The following is a 16,074-nucleotide window of genomic DNA, read 5'->3' on the forward strand; positions in this document are numbered from 1 at the left end:
CTCGATGGAAGAAAGGCAGTGTGTAAATAGAATGAATTTAAAAATTGATTGGCCCCAAATCAGCATTTCACAATCATAGTGGACTTGAATGTCTAATCACACTACATCCTTTCCCTTTCTTTGGGCCCATAATTTCTTAATGCGTTTAATTCTTCCATACATATGCCTAGTTATCCTTCATTTTGGGCGATCGCATGTCTGTGTGGGCATTATTACTTTTTGCTTGACACTGACTTTCTGCCTTTGTTTCTTCTTTCCTCTATGTAAGGAGCAAGGCTCCATTTATGTTTGGTTGTGTACTATTAAATGGGAATGCAGACATTCGATGCAAATATGTGAGAAATGATAAATGTCTTGGCCAAGCATTGGGAACGTTGAGGTCAAAGGTTGGAGTTTGAGGGGACTGTGTTTTACAATGAAGATTAAACCATCGTCACAGGCCTCCAGTTTTATGAGTCATAACAAATGGTATTGTAAACACTAAACAGACCTTCTTAGTTATGATTATTTGATTTTAGAGGAGTATAGTGGTATTTCTTAGAGGTTGCCGTTGTCATGGTTCGTAAGATGACTAAAATCTTTTTTAAAAGTCAGGATATGTGGAAAATGTTACATTGGCAGGGGACAGTCTGGTATCTCTACTTTAAATCAAGAATGGAGAAATACTTGTATAAGAGGTATCCTGAGTTTAAAAAATATCTTGTAAGGAAAGAGTACGGAGTTATGGATATCTGTGGATGTGACTGATATGGTATTGAGTGACATGATAAACCAGTATTTAATTAAAATGATGGCTCCTTTAAATGTGACTAATATGCCAGAAGCCCTAGTGGTATGTTGGGACGTATCCAAATACTTTTATTTGGATCAGATTGTAATTCTTTTCAAAAAGTGATTGTAATTCTTTGATACATGTTTTTTTCTGGTAAACATTTGTAGTCTTAAAGATGCACATGGATTTCTAACTCCCATGTTTCCATCTAGGCTTGCTCTTGTAAGGACTCTCTTGTTTGAGAAAGTGATAAGAATGATATTTCTTGTAGTGCAGAAACATGTCTAAGCAGTTCGGCTATCGCTTTGGATATGTGGAAAGGGTTTGCTTGTCTTCCTTCTCTCAAGATAGACAGGTTCCCTGCAAAACAGTGATATTTTGGTGATCAATGCAATAGAGTTTGAATTTCTCAACAAGTATGCAAAATCAAGGAGAGAAAATTATGCAGAGAAAACTGTCTTGTTAACCTGGTATTCTGAAGAAGTAAACAAAACCAATGCAGCTGTATGCAAAAGGGGGGAAATCAAGGAACAGCAGTACCTTACCATTAGTAGCAGAAGCAGACTGTAATCTAAGTTTTATGCATTGAAATATAACTTTTTGGCTTGATGTAGTTTTGTGTAGTGATGGGATGTCTGCAAAATACTTTTTGGCTTGAAGTAGTTTTGTGTAGTGATGGGATGTCTGCAAAATACTCCCATGAAACCTGTTCAGTTGGATGCACACAAGCAATCATTTAACATATTAAGGAACGTATTGCAATTATATAGTTGGTATAAAAGACTACAAGTACTTAATATCACATGTGGCGGTATTAGCCTGTGATTTCAAATTTTACCAAATGGAATGGTGTGCCTCATTTAATACTGCTGATATGATAGCAGATTAAGTGATGCAGATTAAGTTCATTCACCCTGTTGTCAGATATGTTATAAATGCTTCAAAAGGTATTGGCTGAGCATATATCTTGTAGTAGATGCATAACTGCTTCTTAGATTTCATTTTGCATTAAGTGATTCATTCATTACAATGACTGTCACTGCTGTCTCCCTCATGACTACCTTCCATATGCCACTAGAAACATAGCAAGTATCTTAAGTAAGCTGTTCCAACACTAGCCTCAGTTGTCCAGCAAAGGGGAAAGGAAGACAAACCAACGTAGTAAAATATGCAAGCTATCTTCTTGCGTGGGGCTTGTTCAAACATCACCACATTAACACAAGGACAGCCAAAACATTTCCCCAACAGTAATGTCTAAAATAAATCAAATGTATAAAAAAAATGTATAAAAAATATCCTTACCATATGTGGCTACCCAAACATGTACAACTGAAAAGGTCAAATGAGCAACCAGTCATTCTTTGAGTGCTTATCACTGGAGATTTTAATGTGTATAGAACTGCAAGACCCTTTGAGAAATAACAGGTATGAATATAAGATTAAAAATAAATCAGCAATTGTTAATCTCAGTGAGGAAGTGGTCTAAACTCCATGCCAATCATGAAGACAGATATTCATGCTACTCAGACTTGGTCTACACACATAGCCAGAAAGAGGTTGCTGGTAAAGTAGTAGAACGCTGAAGTGGTAGAATGAACTGTACTACTTGAAGTGTAGTGGGTTAGACGCATGGAGAAACCACTCAGACCGATGTAGTGATCAGTATGGTTTACTGGTACACAACAAAGACAAAGACTAACGGCCGGCTGGCCAACTATATACACACCTGGGGACGCCCCCCTAGGTCCCGTTGGTGGGTTTAAATCTTCCGCCACGGTCCTAATGGTTCCCAAGTGGAGCGCCTAGGAGCCTGGTCCCCATTGTTCTTCCAGAGTCAAGCTCTGGGGTATTTGCTGGCCCCTGGTGGCAGTCAGCAGACATAACATCCCTCCCCCATAGAGATTTAGGATGGTCAAGTCCCTGGTAGGGGGATCCCCTGCACCCCAAGTCCTGCTGCCCACCACCGCTTGGAGCAGTGGTGGTAGAATTTTTTTAATGCAGATTCATGTACTTAAGTGAAGTTCTTACAGAACTAACAAAGGGTAGTTCTAGGAATCACTAGAAGCTTTATGCTTTTACCACAGAGCTTCTGGTGATTCCTAGAGCTATCCTTTGCCACTTCCTGTAAGGACTTCTGGTAAGTACATGAGGGTGTATTTTAAAAAAAAAGTTATCCCATGACACAGTGCCCTTCCAACCTTCATGCCAGTTTCCTGTTGTAATGTTTTGAAGATTTGAAATGAATTGTACAAATTAACTGACCTGAATGGCCCAGACTAGCTTGATCTCGTCAGTTCTTGGAAGCCCTCATCAGATCTTGGAAGCCCTGGTTAGTACTTGGGTGGGAAACTACCCAGGAAGTCCTGGGTTGCTATGCAGAGGGGGGGCTTCCTATGGGGGACTTCCGGTTAATGGTGACACACAGGAAGACGCATCTCCCGGACCTCCTGTGGATGTAATCTGCGCACCAGCGTGTAGGAGGGGGCGCGACGGGTCGTGACCCCCCCGGAGCCTTGCAAAAGGCTCCTAGCCATGGGGCTTTTGAGGGGGTGACCTCTTCGCTGGTGCGATGCTGGAGAATTGAGGTGCTCCTTTGCCCTGACTAGAAACATAGCAAGTATCTTAAGCAAACTGCCCCTGAGTGTCCGAATGGACTTAGAGCCGCTGACCGGGACAAGCGTCAGAGTTCGAGCTAAATGAACGATGCTGAGCGTGTGAGTTGGGTTAAAGCGAGCATGAGAAGTTAAAAAGAAAGCTACCCCCACGGAGCGATGAAAAGCAAGCGGGGGAGGGGCCTCTCCCAAACGCATGAACAAAAGCACAAAATAAAGAGGGGGGAGCGGAAGAATAAGCATTCAAATCTGTTTTAAGAGACTTACCAGAGCGTGGTTAAGCGTAAGGGTGAATTTCAGAGACTTTGGCAACTTTTAAAATAGTAAACAATCTATAAAGATGGCGGGGAAGAAAGCAGACAAAGACAAACTGTTGAAAACAAAACTAGTGGGCAGCCCTTGAGCAGAAGAGACTGCTGAGCTCTCTAAAATGCTGGCAGACTTGTTCTTGCAAAATTTGTATTTTTCTTAATATTTTCTTCAGCAAATGGCTGAGAAGGTGAAGGAAGTGGACGCCACTACTAAAAGAGTTAAGAAAAAGGTGCAAAAGCTGGAAATGAAACAAGCTGTGGAAGAATCACAACTTTTACAGCTGCAGATGGAGAAAGCAAATCTGGTCCTACTGTTCCAAGGGGTACCAGAATTAAAAGGGGATAATCTAAAGCAATTACTGAGTGAAGCATTACCAAGTAACAGATCTGAAAGTGGAATATCTTTATAGCGAGATGGATGTGGTCTACAGGTCCTATTCCTCATACATCAAGAAAAATAATCTGGCTGGGGAGATAGTAGTTAGATTCTCGAAGAGACACGTGAAAGACTCTATCTTGAAAGCAACTACTGGAACACCCTTGAGAATTGGAGACAACAACATCAGGATTTTAAAAGATATTCCATTTGAGATAAGACAGAAGAGAAAGAAATATAAAGATTTAATTCTTTTTCTACAAACAAATTGCATCAGTTACAGATGGTTAATTCCTGAAGGAGTCATTTTCAAGCTCCACGACAAAAAAGAAAAGATGGACTCTGTGTTTAAAGCACGTGAGTTCCTGAGAGTACAGCTGGGGGAACCAGCGGAGGACAAGGAAGAAGAAGAAAAAAGCAAATCCGATGGCGAGTTGGGCTCGGCGTCTTCTGACGAGGACTCTCCTTCTGAAAAGGGGGCGGCCGCCCCCCAAAGTCCATATAAACTGAGGATTAGAAGAGATAAGACAAAATAAGGCTGAAGGACTCTGATTTGTGCCTGAAAAATATATATTAACTATGGGATGCTCTGGGGGTTTCATTAAACAGAGAGATTGATGGGTAAAAAGACAAATGATTTAGCATAACTGACTAAGTTCAAAGTAATACTAGCGTTTAAGAATAACTAGTATATAAGCTGTATGTTATGATCTTCTATTCTTGGGATTTTAGTTATTAGTGGTTTGCTTTTCTTTCACCCTAGTTGTAGTTTTTCCTCCCTAATTTTCGGTTGTAATCTGTAGTATTTTGAAAAAAACAATAAAGTACTCCCCTCCGGGGGATTAAAAAAAAAATAAAGAAAAAAGAAAATCCTATGGGGTTGACATAAGTCGGCTGTGACTTGATGGCACTTTCCACCACCACCATTGTACAAATAGCAGCAGCAGAAGAAAAGATTGGATTTATACCCCACCCTTCACTACCCAAAGGAGTCTCAGAGCGGCTTACAATCTCCTTTCCCTTTCCCTCCCCACAACAGACACCCTGTGAGGTAGGTGGGGCTGAGAGAGCTCTCTCGAGAACTGCTCTTGAGAGAACAGCTCTGAAAGAACTTGTGACTGACCCAAGGTCACACCAGCAGCTGCATAAGGAGGAGTGGGGAATCAAACCCAGTTCTCCCAGATTAGAGTTCGTGCTCCAACCACTATACCAAACTAGCAACAGCAGCGCATTCAAGTTTCCTTTACAGTACAAATGTATGTGCAGTGTTTCTTCAAGGAAAACTATTTGGAAGCTTCAAAACATGAAACCATGTTGCGCACCCTGCCTAGCCTCTTCCATTTAAGATTGTGCCGCTTACAACATATACCAGAAAAAGGAGGTATCTGTAGTAGATGGAAATACTTGGAATTACTTCTTTATTATCTGGGATAACCCGTGAGTTTGTGGGATATCAAGGTGACTGCATGCCTCTCATAAGCACTGAAAAGTCCTTGAGAAAAGTAATTTGACTTGGAGGATGCTTGCCCCCACACATGCACACCGAATATAATTCTTTCAGTGACAAAGGGGCCATCCCTCTTGGGGGAAATTGGGCTTTGGTGAATTTGGTCTCCTCGCTGCTACAAGGATACCAAAGGGAAAATTGAGCTCAGATGTTCAACCCAGCCTTAGGTCCCAGGCTCAAGGGGAAAGCAAGAGAACTCACAAATGCAGACTACAAGCCTATGTTCTGTTTTCAGCTACCAGGGATTTTCTACTTGCAGGAACTATAGAGGGCATTGTGGGGAATTATCCCCCACTGACGTTTTGCCACAAGAGTAGGAACCATTTTTGCCTTCAGGTGGTCTCTGGCACATCCCCCTTCCCTACTGGCTATCTACATACAGGCAAGCCGTTTTGCTAATATTGGGAATTAGTGACAGTGAGATTTTTTTATTTGGAAGGGGGGAAATGTATGAAAACAGAATATAAGCATACAAAAGAAATATTGGTACAAATAAATCTGCCCTGGTTTTATTAATCTTCTCATAATTAGAAAATACAGAGAACTCTGGTTCTGATGCAAGACAGCAAGTTCTGTCTCGGGGAAATGGGCTTTTTTGGGGGGGCTCCTTTGCATTTAGGAATAGACACATGTACTCATTTTGATCTATTAGAATCATTCATTTTATATAGTAGAACAGTAGTGCATGACCTCCAGGGCCATTTCCTGCAACCAGGTATTCCATTTCTTAAAATATCCTATTGACAGGCTCTTAGTTAACATTAGTTAATGGTTCATTTGAGTGTTCAGCATGGCCCTGAAAGTCTGCATCATTCTCAGATTCAGGGAAGGTTGGCTGAGCTCTGAGATGTACTGCTGGCCTGCCACTCCACATCTTTGTTGCGTGGCCCAAGTTATGGTAGGCTTTGCCCTGCATAGCTGAGCATGTAATTGTCAATCAGTGTCTATATGCCAACTGTTATTTCCATAGTTGGCATCTGAGATTCCGCTGGTTTTCTTTCTGCTGCTTGACACTGAGTCACATATGACATAGTTACTGTATCAGAGTTTATGGCAAATGTCAACATATCTGGCCTTAAGTGTGTGAGTGACATATATAAAGTATAGCTGCTAAATATGGTATATAACCAAATCTATATATAGCATCTCTGTATATATAAAAAAGAGTTGCTCTAAGAACTGTAGCAGAATGGAACGACCCAGGAGGGCACCTTTATCCATTGCAATGATTATTGTAGGCATCACCTGCTTTTACTGCTTTTTCTTATACCTTTTAATCCCTTTTCTATACTGTTTATAGTATACCTTGCCTTATATAGTTTGTTCTCTTAATTCTGTTTGTCTTATGCTCTTTGATTGCACTGTTTCATTATCCTGTAATCTGCCTTGAGTCTCCGCAAGGAAGGTGGACTGTAAAATAAATAAAATAATACTGCTTAACCTAGTAGCATCACTGGCCGAATCTGCAGTTGTCTTTCTCACCGGTGTCCCAGCCTTTTGACTCCGTCTTCAAAAAAGCTGTCTACATTTGGTGTTGTTTTCACACCTCAACAGTGCTAGCATACTTCTGCACGTCCACATAGGTTTATTGTCCTTTCGGGGCGGCTCCACTGTCATTGTACCTCTGCACTGCTTTAAAAGAATCTTCTCCAAACAACATTCAAACAAGCATAGAGAAAGATGGGGTCACAGTAGCACAAAACTGATTTAAAAATGCAAATGCAGATTCGACCACTGTCACTTTGAAACCTGTTGGCAAGCAACACATCTACATTTCCTTCTGTCTTTTACTCTATACAATGGAAGACAGATGTCTGTTAATCTGCAGATCACTGATGTGGCAGATCACGCTCCCTTTTTAGTCACAGAAGCGCACAAAGTGTTAAGTTCACTGGTTTCAAGAGGATCTGGCACATTTGACCTTACTAGCCCATGAACATATGTTATAAGCATCACCAGTGTCCTTTGATTCAGCTGTGGAAAGGTACAGTAGCGGTCTGATTTGCAAGGCATTTTATTTTAACATGTCTTTTGCAGTGTGAGAGTGATATAAGAACAGACAGGGCAGCGTCAGTTACATTCTTGCTGTCACTAGGTCAGAACTGTAAGTATTTGATGAGTGTGAATCCTAATAAGCCACCCACAGCAGGTGCTCAGCTGTAGCTTTGTTATGGTCTTGGTTGTGCATGTATAAATTCTCCAGCTGAATTTTAACATACTCCTAATGACGAAGAAATTTCTGTATTAACACACTCCTGTCAAGTCAGCTTTTGGACCCTGCAAGCAAAACTGTGAAGCTGTGGGGAAGGACGCCCTATAGAGAAACCGACTGATGAGGCTGTCCCTTTGTGTTTGTCTTCACCCAGGGTACATTGAGGAAGCCTGCATCATACCATGCCCTTCTGATTGCAAGCTCAGTGAGTGGTCCAACTGGTCACGTTGCACTAAGTCTTGTGGGAGCGGGGTCAAAGTTAGGTCAAAGTGGCTCCGAGAGAAGCCCTACAACGGTGGAAGGCCGTGCCCCAAGTTGGATCATGTCAGTCAGGTAATTAATTTTCTGTTATCTGCATAACATTTATTTTTCAAATGAATAAGAGAGTTTTCCTTTTTAAATCTCTCACTCATTTCACAAGTGTCAGAACACACAGAGTATCCCATGGCTGGAGGGGCGAACAGTTTTTATAAGCAAGTCCAGTCTGTCTCGTACTTCGATGACTTTATACATAATGGGTGGTATCCTGTCTTAGGGTGGTGGAAGTTCTTCAAGCCTAAAGAGCCTTCCACCACCTTAAGTGGTTCTTCCACTGGAAGAAGACTCCTAAGGCTGGAGGAAGACTTCAGACTTTGCTTAGTGGAATGGGAGGATGTATGCCAGTATGTACACTCTGATGCTATTTAAAGTATTCCGTGGGCAGCTGGAATGTCTACCCGTTTCTTTTCCTTTGTAGCTTATGTGATTTCTCTAGGCTTTTACTGGTCTGTTGGTCTTCCATGGAAATTTGATTATACATTTTTTGCCAAAAAAAAAAAATTTTTTTTTAGGGGGGGGGGGGGCAGAGGTGACCTTCACAATGTATAAAGACTACAGACATAAACAAGAGATCTGCCATATGGGGATGAAACTTCCACCAGGTATTTAACAGGATCTTGATTTACAAGGTGTATCAGCACTGCTCCTTGTTAAAAACGATTTCATAGAAGAAAACTGTCTTTGTGTCTCTTCTCATTGATTTAGGTTGGTTTTGAATGTTTTTAATCTGTTTTTCTCCTAAAATGAAAAGGGCGTGGGAGGGAAGAAAATATGAAAGGGTGTCTGTGTGTATGTTTCTAGTCAAATGCTGGTTATTTGCAACTGAATAAGATGTTCATTTGCTAAATGCCATCATGTTGACATTAAGCAGGCACAGAAGGAAATGGGTGACTGATTTGATTTTCCATGTAAGAGGATGCCATTAGTTCTAGCTTAGAACATAATGTGTTAAACTAAAGCTAATAAACCAAGTTTGTAATCCAATTTAATACTCAACACAAGTGAGTAAGAAGGGGTAAATTTAGTAGTGAATGAATTCAAACTGTTAAAAATAATTTTAGTAGGAGGAGCTGAAACTTCTGCTTTCAGAATAATTCACAATAGTTCACAGTATAGCTTCATCCTTCAGATACCAGGAACAGAGGAAGGTTAATGTCTGTTTTCCAAAGATTGTGTACAGCATTTATTGTCTATGACTGTGCTGCCCTCCAGTGGTAGCTATTGTCATAGTTGTTACAGTTTTGAATTTATATTTCCGTCAGAAAGAATAACCAGAGCACTGTTTTTGTCTCTCGCTGTCTGAATATTGTTATATATTTCCTATACATTATGCTCGGTCATTCTAGTATTTGAAGGCTTGTTTTTTTTCTTAACACACGCTAAATGTGTGTAATTGCGTAAAGTTACTTATTTGAAGATTTAATATCCTCTTTTCAGCTCAGTATGAATTCTCAAAGGCAGCAATATTAAAAATAATCTAAGAACAATTTAGACTAAATTAGATTAATTGTCTTAGCTGCAGTAGGTACCTCGGCTGGGGTGGGGAGGCTTGAGACAGGATTTTACAAAGGCATGGTTCTAGGATTATGAAATAGCAGTTTTATGCTTCTGGCAAAGGAAATTGGAAGAGGAAATTAAGAGAGACTGCACAGAGGAGCCTCAGAAGACTTGGAAGTCACTTGCACCTTCAGTGTTCCATCCTTGCTCATGTCTTGTAGACTGAGGACTTTCAGGTTTGTAACAAATCACAGTTTTTTATGACATCCAAATGAGATGAAATGACAAACTGTGGTTTGTTCCTTACTGACAAACCAGGATGGCAAAGAAGGTTGGTTTGAATCTCTCAATGCAGCCAAAGCTGTTGTATTCTAGATTTGAAATTTGGTACAGTACTGTTTCTGTAGGCCTACACTTGAAGAGACTGACCACATTTCCCCAAAGTTGTGCAACTTGTGCATCTCTTGGCAGCTTCTTTTGCCATTCCTGGTCTACCTAACCAAGGAAGATATTGAATCTTTTACACTATGGGTGCGTTCAGATGGGGTGTTTATGCCGGCAGAAACGCGATCACACTTACCTCCATCTTCCGGATCCCTCCGTTGGACGCCCGCTCACACGCTGCAGGCGTCGGCGGTTTTTTTTTTTAAAGCACAGTTTGAGCATGCGTATAGGCACCCATTCAGAGAATGGTGATCTTTGTGCATGCTCAAACCCTCCCCCCCATTACATTTAAACTTTAAAGGTAAGCACTTACCTTTAAAGCCCAACCTGGCCTCCTTGTAGTCCCGGACCCCTCCGGGAAGTTAAACTAAGGGCTTAAAAAAAAAAAAAAACCACTCAGGGCGAAGCTTCGCCCGAGCTCATATTGCTTCCTTTAAAAAAAAAAAATGGCGGGGGAAAGCCGGAAGCCTCAGGCTTCCAATGGAAGTGTCTCTGCAACGTCGGAGAGCGATCAGACGCCGGGATAAACCAGAAGCCACCATTGCATTCAGTATACCACCACTTGGGACCTGGTGGCAGAGTGCAACGGTGTAGAGGGCTTTACACCGGTTAGGGAGAGGAGGCAGATGTGCCCCGTCTGAACGCCGGTGAGTACATCGGTTGGAACCGGCACCCTAACCGGTATAAGAACATAAGAACATAAGAGATGCCAATGTTGGATCAGGCCAAGGCCCATCCAGTCCAACACTCTGTATAAAGCCCCCGTCTGAACGCACCCATTGTGTCTCTAATAGGTGCCTAATTTTTCCCCAAACTCAAAAATCATACAAATGCTGATGATCATAAAATAAATTCAGTACTTGTTTTATCCTGCATAGTCCTGCGTATATGTAAAGGTTTTTCTCCCCTGCAAATATTGGTTTAGAATTTGTCTTTCCAAAAACAACAAGCTATTGACTTTTAAATATCATATGTTGAATAAATATGTTCTGAAGCTATAGTTCTTTACTTCTGCTGTATTCTTTTCAAAGAACAATGGAAAATGTTTCTTAAGATATGTAAAAATTACTGATCCTATCCTATCCAAAATCAGATAGCTTTATTCCTGGCCTTGTAGAAATTGTAGTATCCTATGGCTTCTAAATAATTGCTGCTATCAAGAGATGCAGGAGGAGAATTTAATCCTGTGCTACTGAAGAAGCCCAGCATATCTGTACTACTACCTTTTCATCAGGTAGCAGTAAGTTTTCTTGCAGTTTGAAACAGAGGAAGAAACAAAAACAGGCCTTTGTGTTTTGCAAGGACCTCATTCATTTGGAGTCTCAGTTTAATGCTGTGAAGCAGCACAGAATGCATGCCTACTTTTGAGTGTCTGTTTTGCATCCTAACAATTGTTTTTATTTACCTTTACTCATTCCTTTGGGTTCATGGTCAACACCTGCCCCAGGCCCAGGTAAGAGTCTGTGAAACAGATGCACAGCATTCAAGCATGCTTCCAGTTAAAGCTCCCTACTGTGTGAATTGTTTGCCTGTTGATGTAACTTTTCTTTAAGATCATATCTGTGCCACTTGCAATTCTTTGATGTCTGCAGTAGTCACAGAGAATATTCTGTTGTGGCAGCTCTGAGAGAGAAGAAAGAGAGAGTGTGTGACATACAGAGCAGGGATCAAAACCAGCTCACTAATCTATTACAACCAAAGTCTGATAGATGGGAGGGATTCAGAACTATGGCCCTTTTCACATTACCCTTCTAAACCAGATGCTATTCATTGTTGGCCTGGTTTTGAATAAAGTGATACAGGGATGAGAGTTTCATACAACGAATTTTAAAAAGAGGAGAATTAAGATTTAGTTTTATTAATTTTAATTATTATGATTTTTATGTTTTTCCCTTTTTAAAAAACTTGCTTTTAAAATTCTGCTCCTATTTTAATGTCATATGTATAATTTATGTTTCAAGATATGCCATCGGTGTACTATGTGCTGGTCAATGACCGTGAATAAAACTTATACAGCAAATTTTCTTCTGTTATTGAGCCATCTCTGAAATGCTATGGTCATTTAAAACAGTGCTGCTTTTTTCCTGCCCTTTTTTTGCCATCCGATCTTCCTCGGATTTTTTAACATTCTAATTTGAGCGCTATAGCACTAAACCAATATAGCACTTCAGTGCTATAGCAGCACCATTTAGATACCAAGGCATCTCAGTGGTACTGCTGTAACACTGAAGTGCTATAGTGATTTAGTGCTATAGCACTCAAGTTAGAACATTAAAAAAGTCAGAGGAAAAGGGTGGGGTGGAGTGGCATTGTAGGAAGCATTATGGACATTTTAAACAGCACACCACAGCAATTCAGAAGCACAATGGAGTAGAAAACAGAAGAAAGCAGTTTCCCTCAAAAGCGGCTCAACTATGTTTTGCTAACTGAATGCAAGTGGGTTTGTATGAACAGGTAAATAAATTTCACTAGCAGCTGGTTACTAAAACAAGTCTGTCTGAAATGACAGAAAAAAATCCATTAGCAACCAGTTTGAAAAGGGCCTATCTTTGGATGGGAAGGAGGAGTCTCTCAGTCATTCCCTGTCACATGGTTACTTTAAGTATGTAAAGCCCTGGTAGGCTCTTCAGCATCCACCCCTGTCCCATTTGAAGTACACAACTGGCCTGTTCCATTTAGTTCATCTGTGACTTTCTCTGTGTGAAGTACAGAAGAAACAATAGACTGCACACCAACTCCCTTTTGGACAACTATGAAGGACACACATCACCATCCTGCAGTCAGAAGTATTCAAAGGGCTACCCATCATTTGTTAGATATGGCAAACTTTTGAGCCTGGTGGAAGAATGAACACATATGTGGATGGCCTTGTTATGCTTTTGCTTGACAGTTCCGATAGAAAAATGCATGTCTCCTACCTTTCACTTCAAAGAGTTTCTTCATACCATTATGAATTCTAAGTAATTTTACAGTAAGTAATTCATGCTGCTAGTTGCAAATGATATTATGCGTGTGTATGAATTCAGCTCATCTTCTGTGTGTGCATTTCAGGTATATGAGGCTGTCCCATGCCACAGTGACTGCAGCCAGTATATAGGGGTCACCGATCCGTGGAGTGTGTGCAAAGTGACTAATGTGGACTTAAAGGAGAATTGTGGAGAGGGTGTGCAAACCAGAAAAGTGAGGTGAGCTCAGTTTAAAAGCTGTCACATCAAGGGGGGAAAACACTCCTCAACTTTATAATGAGGCATCATACTTTGGAATTATAATTTTAGAAATATATATAAAAAAACTGTCTACCCATTTTTGAACCAGTAGTTCATCCTGTGAGAATTCCTTTGGAGGACTGAAGCCTTCCTTAGACTTCCAGTACTCATGGATTTAGCATTCTGTAAGTCTTGATGATGCTGAAGCTCCTCTGCCTCAATCCTTTTTTTCGTGCATGTATTGACCAATTCATGAAGGTGAAGTTCACCCCAAATCTGTACTTCAGTCTAATATGAAAAACATTAAGTCAGCTGCAGCAAAGGTGTGCCTTGCTCTGGATTAAAAATACACAGGCCCCGGTTACACGGGCCAGAAAATGTGGGGGGGGGGCTGTTTGCCCCGGAGCAAAATAACGTGCAGCCACCTGATCACACGTCCCATCGAGGTCCTGTGGTTAGGGCGTGAGATGCCGATCACACGGCTGTCCTGCTGCGCGGCAAAGAAGCAGCGCGGTGCGATCACACCAGCAATCGCTAGGCACCGCTTCCGTGGCAAACAGGAATTTTTTTTCTCACCAAAAGGTGAGCATGCGAATGATCGTTTCTGCGCATCCTGTGCAGACGTTAAAAAAAAACTAACCGGTTTGCGACAGGACTAGGACGGGACGCGATCAGACGCCCGCCCTTGCCCCGCGTTTTCCGGAAACGAGTACATCGTAAGTACTAGTTTTTTACTCCATATCTTTGGCATGAAGCCACAAGTTAGCCACGGGTTAGCCACTTCCCAGATGTTGCAGTGTGATCGTGCCCGGAAAATCCACCTATCATCCATATCTTTAGCGTGACAAATGCTCCGTGTGAACGGGGCCACAAATTCATATGCATTTTCCAAAGAACCCCCAGTTTGTGTGGGTCCTAGGTAACCCACAAAGAGTATAATAGCCCCTCCTTACCCTTTGGTACCATCCCTTCCTGATAGCTGCATATCCTTTACTATTCCCATGTCTATGCTGATGAACAGGTTGACACTTTAACTCAAAGTAATGAATGGGATTAGATTAAGTGTGCTCTTTGATCTATGCGGAAAAGATTTGAACAAAGACCGTGATCTGTTTGGAACCTGTTTTGTTATTGTACTAGTTCAAAATGGGGCAAGTGTTCTCCCAACATATGTACTAGGTACACTGTTCCCAGTCAGCTCAGTTTGTATGTGTGGAACCTTGGTGCATTGTTCCTACTGTTTTATGCACAGCTCCACAGACCTGCAGCCTGGCTTTGGAATCTGGTGTTTCCAGTAATGACAGGAGAACCAATTACGACCACTATGACAGGGGGCTCAATTGCAGCAGCCCTAATGAGGACTCCACTGTTAGGATCATTCACGCTGAAGTGTCAAATGCTCATTTTAACCTGTCATAGGTATACTGTTCAGCTGCCAACGTTTCAGTAAATTATGTTTGAAAACAGAGTCACATGTGAATAATTTCAAAGATTTGTTAGATTTTAGCTTCAAGTTGTCACCAAGATAAAGTTAAATGCAATTCATTTTAATAGCAGCAAAAGTACCAATTTCTTTCCCCACTATTAATTTGTTCTCACGATAGCCCCTCTGTACTCTATGGGGGGGGGGGGGGAAGGAGTATGGCTTTACATGGCAGCCAATGAAGAAAATAGATTTTGGTTCTACTGTCAAAGCTACAGAAGAATCATTTATTCCAGTGGCTTGAATTGCAGTCCCTTGGGAACAAAGCGTAGAGTGCCCTTTTCATCCTGCATAAATGTCATTGTAAAGATAATTCCTTTACCAAGTAAGTTTGTGCAGAGAGAATATCCCAGCAGGCCATGTTCACAGAAAGGACAATCTCATTTCAATCTCACTTTCAATCTGTCAAGTTTAAAAATTTCAGGTGGGTTATCAGTGGCAATAGCGTTGACAGGCAAAATTTGTAGATATTAGAGTGAGAATACAGGGCTTTTGAGGCAGTAAAAATAAATCTACCCAACAGATGGAGAATAAACTTCAGCCACAGTTCAGATATGTGGTTGCAAGAGTGAGACCCAAAAGATTTTTGCATTCTTTTATTTTTGTCTGCACTGAAATTTAGAAGGAACAGCAATGATTGAGGTGCTGTTAAAAGGATGTGTTTTAATTGTTACTGCTAGTGTTTATATCAGCTGTATGGAATAAACAAGAATCTACGTAGTCTTTGATTCTAAATATGGCATTGCAACCTGGTTCCAATGCAAGGATTTAGTTTGATGAACCTTTACAGGGGGCTAGAAGGGTCAAAATGTCATCATAAGGATAGCGACACCCTTCAAAATCAATGGAAGTCAGTGGGCTTTAAAGGGTATAACTTTGCTTAGGATAGCATTTTCAGTGTAACAACTAAGAAAGTGAGCAGGGAGGGAGAAGAGTCAGTGCAGTAGCCGAGAAGATAAGAATGGTATTAGAAGAGCTAATGTAGTGCTTCAAACTGCAATCCTAAAAAGAGTTACACTCTTCTAAACCCATTGGTTTCTTGGGACTTAAAGGGTGTTTAGGATTGCACTGTAAGAGAGCGAGCTGTGATTTAGACAAAAAAGATTGTCTTGACAGAATGAGAGTTGCCCAGTTTGTGTTATATTGAAAACTAAATTAAAAGAGCTAGCTGTAGGAGCCAAAAGAAATAAGTGCTCCGTCCTCCATTACAGTAAACATTCTATATTTTTTTCTTTCTCAAGAATTTGGTTTACACAAGTAGAGAAAAGCTATATATATATTATGTAACAGAAGGTAAATGTCACAATCGGTTCAAGTTCTCCTGCAAGAGCTCTTG

The 16,074-nt window shown here is 41.0% G+C and overlaps 1 protein-coding gene across 1 annotated transcript in view; it reads left to right on the plus strand.

Annotated features, from left to right (window-relative positions):
* The window catches only part of THSD7A (thrombospondin type 1 domain containing 7A), a 322,475-nt gene that overhangs the window by 275,680 nt on the left and 30,721 nt on the right, over positions 1–16,074 (plus strand). The window contains exons 15-17 of the mRNA XM_015429430.1: positions 7,945–8,123; positions 11,497–11,502; positions 13,101–13,234. Coding sequence (XP_015284916.1) covers positions 7,945–8,123; positions 11,497–11,502; positions 13,101–13,234 — 319 coding nt within the window. The remainder of the gene's footprint in view (positions 1–7,944; positions 8,124–11,496; positions 11,503–13,100; positions 13,235–16,074) is intronic.

The sequence above is a fragment of the Gekko japonicus genome, unplaced genomic scaffold (assembly GCF_001447785.1).
Source record: "Gekko japonicus isolate JY-2015 unplaced genomic scaffold, Gekko_japonicus_V1.1 scaffold163, whole genome shotgun sequence".
NCBI lineage: Eukaryota > Metazoa > Chordata > Lepidosauria > Squamata > Gekkonidae > Gekko > Gekko japonicus.